At 38.9% G+C, this 5,415-nt stretch overlaps 1 protein-coding gene across 1 annotated transcript; it reads left to right on the top strand.

Annotated features, from left to right (window-relative positions):
* Nucleotides 1-518: 518 nt before the first annotated feature.
* LOC122093472 lies at nucleotides 519-1,210 on the top strand. Its single transcript, XM_042663819.1, has one exon. The coding sequence runs from the start codon at nucleotides 789-791 to the stop codon at nucleotides 1,068-1,070; it is 282 nt and encodes a 93-aa protein (XP_042519753.1). The 5' UTR covers nucleotides 519-788; the 3' UTR covers nucleotides 1,071-1,210.
* The last annotated feature ends 4,205 nt before the right edge of the window (nucleotides 1,211-5,415 follow it).

Genomic DNA, 5,415 nt, shown 5'->3' with positions numbered 1-5,415 from the left:
CCGAATAATTCGCGAATTATTTGGCCGAACCGAATTTTTCCGAATTAAATAAAAAATGAATTATTCGGCCGAATCGAATTTTTCCGAATTAAATCAAAAATTCTGACCGAATCCGAATTAAAAATAAAATTCAGTAAAAAACGCGAATTTTACTAATTTGAATTTAAAACGCGAATAATTCGGGCCGAACCGAATTAAACCGAATTATTCGGTCCACTTAAACAATATTTAAAAAAAAAAAAACAAAAAAACAAAAGACAAAAAAATAAAAAAACAAAAAACAAATCGTCATATTCCCTTTTTTGACCTCTTTTTTAACCGAATCCTTAAATTAATCAATCGAATTATTCCGAATAATTTTCCGCCCGAATAATTCCCGAATCCGAATTTGCTAACTATGGTCGAGATAGATTCGAAACGTTAGGACCAAACTTACACCCTTATTTGTTACAGTGCCTCTAATTGAAAATGGATAAAATAGTGAAATCTTCATTTCAGCGGAATGGAAAGAAATGTTTCTCCGAATTCCCAAACCATTGGCAAAACCGCCCACTGATTTACGCACTAACACAGTTTCAATGGTCTTATCCCATTATCATCCCCATCTCTCTCTCTCTCGCTCACTCACTGTCACTCTTCCTATTTAAGGTTTCTGTGTCTACGACTCTACCTTATCCTCTCAAGCTGAATCCAATCTGCTTATTCTGTAGTCAGGTTCACAATCCAAAAAATTTCTCTCCTTTTTAATAGACGCAAAGAGAAGCAACAACAGTAGCGAAGAACAGAAAATGAGTTCTACGAGCAAAGCTTGGATCGTGGGTGAAAGCGTGGGGGTTGTCGAAGCACTGAAGGATCAAGGATTGTGTAGATGGAATTACGCCTTGAGGTCCGTCCATCAACACGTCAAGAATAATTGCAGATCTCTTTCGCAAGCCAAAGGACTTCCCTCTTCCTCTTCCTTTTCTTCAATGGCGATGGCTAAGAAGGTGGTTCCAAGCGATGAGAAGATGAAGCAATCGGAAGAATCTCTCAGAAAAGTTATGTACTTGAGCTGTTGGGGTCCCAATTGAACTCCAAAATTTTCTACTACTCATGATTTGTGCCACTCCAGAGCTGTATTACTCCTATTTTCGCCCAATCTGTAAATACCGATTGAGAAGATTAATTGATTCCAGAGGACAAAGTAAAAAGATCATACATCATTCCTAAATCATTTGTTCTTTCTATTCTATTTATGCTGTGCTTGATTTATGGTTGATTGCAAGTCTAGTACTTGCATCATCCATCACAATCTCCCAATTCGGAATCGGTTCTTGCAAAGTTCGAGTCTTTTTTTATAAAAGAAGAGAGTAAAGAATGCTTGAAGGGTAAAAATGATTTGAAGAGAAGGTTTTGTTTGCTTTCTGAACCTCAACTGAAGGCAATAGTCAATAGATGAAGGGCTTCTTCAGTAATGAAACAGAAAATTACATGTCAATGTCTTCAATCACTGTATATCCTTGTACCTGTTGTTACTAAAGAGTTCATCAATTATTAAACCAGAAACTGTAACCCTTCGAACTGATCTATATAGTAGGCTGTGTATGTTGGTGTATGATGTCTTGTATTCCATCGCAGTTTAATCCAGGGAGTACTGGTGCAGCACCTAGACAGCCAGGACGGCGGGCCCGCTGTCTAGGGGGGCTGCACCCCCCGTTCGAATTTTTTTTTTGAGGGCAATTGTAGTTTAATCCGGATTAGGGTGGCAATTGTAGTTTAATCCGGATTAGGGTTTTTTCGCTATATATTTGTAGCGAGGGTTTCTTTCTCTGTAATGCAAGTAATACTGAGAGGTATGAGGACGAGCGCTGTAACCCTATTCTCCATTGATAGTGAAGCAGGATCTCATCTCACCGGGGACGTAGGCAACCTTGCCGAACCTCGTAAAATCCGTGTGCATTGTTTGTTTTGTTTTCCATTATCTTCTGCATCGTTTTAGGGTTGCGTTTCTACAGTGTAACCATTAATAAGACACAACCCTTGTACAACATTCCATTACTATGATTTTCTTGTTTCCAAGAATAACTTCTTCTGAAGAACGAACTCCAAAAGCAAAATAAACAGATTGATTGATTACTTGGGACCCCAGCAGATTAAGTGGGCGAGTGTCTCGGCCCTTTCTTTTTCTCGTCTTCGCTTCATCTCGTTGCTGCTATTCCTCATCCCTTGTTGGCCATTCCTCCGAGAAGGACCTAAATTGGTTGGATTTTCCTGACTCCGCCAGATTGCTTCTTTCCATTGCTGTGTAAGCTGATTCGAAGTTGCAAATCCATGTATTGCTACTCATCTTTCTCTCTCTTTCGTTTCGTTTTTATCAAAAACTAGAGATTTCGCTCAAACGAAGATTCGAGAGAAGAAATGAGTGGGTCAAGTTTGATAGAGCGTAAATAGAGGCTTGATGACACCACACTCCTCCAAGGCTCCAGTAATACCTCCTCCGGTTTTCATTCCTTCCTTCGAATTCCCTGTCTCGCACTCTCGCTGACTCTCGCACCGCACAATGGCCCAAGCATGGATGAGTCCGGAGCACTGTTAGTTAAAACGCGCTCCCCTTTTTTTGCCGTTTAAAATGCGTTTTCCTGTATGCTATTATACAATCCGAAAAAAAATGAAAACGGCAAAATAATCCGTTTTAAACGGCCGTTTTAAACGCGTATCCGTTTTTTAAGGGTAAAATAGGAATTTTATTAAAAAAATTAATTAATTAAAAAAAAAAACTATTAGTAAAAGTGAAGACTAAAGACAATATGGTACTTGGTTTTTGGTTTTTAACTTCCATACTATCTATAGGAAAAAAATCTCATCTTCTTATAGCCCATTGAGTAAGGAAAAGCTAAAGCTAGCAACATCTCATTTTCTTGTAGCCCATTGGGCTATTTTATCTTGGGACTCTTAGAGCTTTTGGAATATTAGATGCATGTATACAAGTAATAATCTCTCAAATTGCATGAGTATACTACATTTTTTTGGTTTCATTTTTTTGAAAGCTACACGTTTAATACTCGTACCGTTCGTTTTCATCCGTTTGCCATTCCCTGTTTTTTTTACCCTTTTTTTTACTTTACCGTTCATCTTTTTTATCTGTTTAAAACCCGTAACGTACGTTTTTGTTTTTTTGCTGTTCCCGTTTTAACTAACAGTGGTCTCAACATTTTTATGAATTTATTGATATATTCATTTATTTTAATGAGAAATAGGGGTCATAAATCTATTTAGGTTTATGTGTCAGATAAACATAAATTTAAACTAAGTCGAAGAGAGCCTTGGCTGTTAAATAATATATCCTGGTTGTGGTTGGATTTGAACAACCCCCCGCCAAAAAAATACTAATAATAATAATTTTATAGGTACTCAAATTTGGTGGAGACAAAATAGGAAAAAATATAACAAATAAATGAGAAAGAAATAATAAAGAGAGAATTGAGATAAAATAGGAATAATTCCCTATTTCATAGATTACCCTTACAAACCAAGCTTGAGTCTTGGCTAATTGAGAGGAAGTCAACCTCAATTTCTAATGATAAATTATAGAGATTAAGCTTCTTCTATTCGGTGAGCATGGGTTTTATGCACACCACAACTCACCAATTGTGCTAAGCAGTTGTTGTTCTTCTATTCTTTATTCACTCTTCCTATTTTATCTGACTCGCTTAAGAAGCCCACTAGAGTTTAGCCATTTAGCCCAACCGGCCTAACCTCCTTTAAAACTGCCTAAATACCTATTTTGCCACTCCCTTTCTTCCACTTAGTCGCCTCTCTCTTACTCTCTCTGGTTCTGGTAAAATCAAAGAAGCCACTACTGGTTTTGATAAAATCAAGGAAGCTGATGCTGGTTACTACCCTCGCTGCTTTCGCTGGCTTTGATAAAATCAAAGAAGCCGCTGCCCTGCCCTCAAGCTTCTCTCTCTTGCTCTCGCTAGTTCTGATAAGGTCTTTCCGCCTATGTTTTTAATTCGGTTCATGAGTCTATTTTAAGATTTCTGATTTTCCAATAGGTCTTGGGTCAACTAGTCCTCAGTTAAATGGGTTTTTACCCCTAAATGGCTGGTGGTATCTATCAAAAGGAATAAAGAGTCATGAAACCCATCATTAATTACTTGGCTAAGTGAGTCCTGAATCTCTTTACAAACATAGCTAGGCAGAATTGTTAATGGCTTACCCAGAATTTGGTGCAATGGTAGGCTCATCTATGCCTTTGTTGGCCGATCAAATTTTCAACCCCAACCACCCAACTCGTTAGCTTCAACTCTTGCATTTTCAATGGTCAAAACAAATTTCTAAAATCAAAATCAATGAACTCTCTCGTTAACTTCTTCATATATGAAGGAAAGTAATGGGTTTTGAGTTGTATGGTCCAGTATAGTCACAGAGATGAATTCAGCAATGAAGATCATCCAATTGGCATTTTCAGTTAGATCATATCAAATGTGACATTGGGGCCAAAGCTAGGCATATGGAAGATTTTTACTATGTTCAGTTGGACATTTAATCCGTTCAAAAAAGAATTTTAGGATAGGCACGTTTGGAGCCCGTTTAGAATTAAGTAGGTTCGTAGCCCGTTTAAAGCCCGTTTAAGGTAGCCCAATTAAAACCTGACACCAACCGGCCCTATTATACAGCTCCTCAAACCTAGGCCAGTTTAAGTAAACGAACGTTCACGATGCAAGAGTTTTTAATGGGTAAACCAGATTAAACCCGACCAATTGACACCCTTTGGACAAACGTTAAAACCGTGGATACTGGTGGCAATTTATTTAGGCCCAGCCAGGCGTATACCCCAGTCTATGTAGTCGGACCAGGCTCGGACTAAATGGAGCACACAGCATTGGCTAGTTGATTACTCTTATGGACCAATGTCAGGCTGGGCCTGGCAATTTGCGGCCGTGAAGATGATTGGGCAGACCGGCAGAGAACCAAAGACCAAGAGGGATTCGTTGACTGCTGATTCGACTAGGAGGGAAAGCAAACTCTGGAGCCTGGACCCTGGACTTCTGGAGTTTGTAACCTGAACTCTGAAGGCCCTTTCCTTGCCTTGCTTCTGGAACCTTCCACACAATTCCTATAGTCCCAAGCTTCCAGAAATTTCTGTATCCTCTTCTTTCACTCTTTCCCTTCCCCTTCTCTTCTTCCTCCTCAGTAGTCATCATATTTCAAAACTATACAAATCTCTCCTCTCTCACCGTAACATCTCAAAGTTGGTGCAGATTATTAATTGTTGCTCCACAGCGCAACCAGGCGAAGGAAGACAAAAAAGAAGAGCAGAGCTTTCTCCGATAACAGCCATAGTGGTTGGGAGTCGATTATTACAAGATCTTACAGGTAGATAGGAACGCCAAAGATGAAGATCTTAAGAAATCTTACAGAAAGCTTGCCATG

Source organism: Macadamia integrifolia, chromosome 11 (assembly GCF_013358625.1).
Source record: "Macadamia integrifolia cultivar HAES 741 chromosome 11, SCU_Mint_v3, whole genome shotgun sequence".
NCBI lineage: Eukaryota > Viridiplantae > Streptophyta > Magnoliopsida > Proteales > Proteaceae > Macadamia > Macadamia integrifolia.
This window is presented reverse-complemented; position numbering and strand designations above follow the sequence as displayed.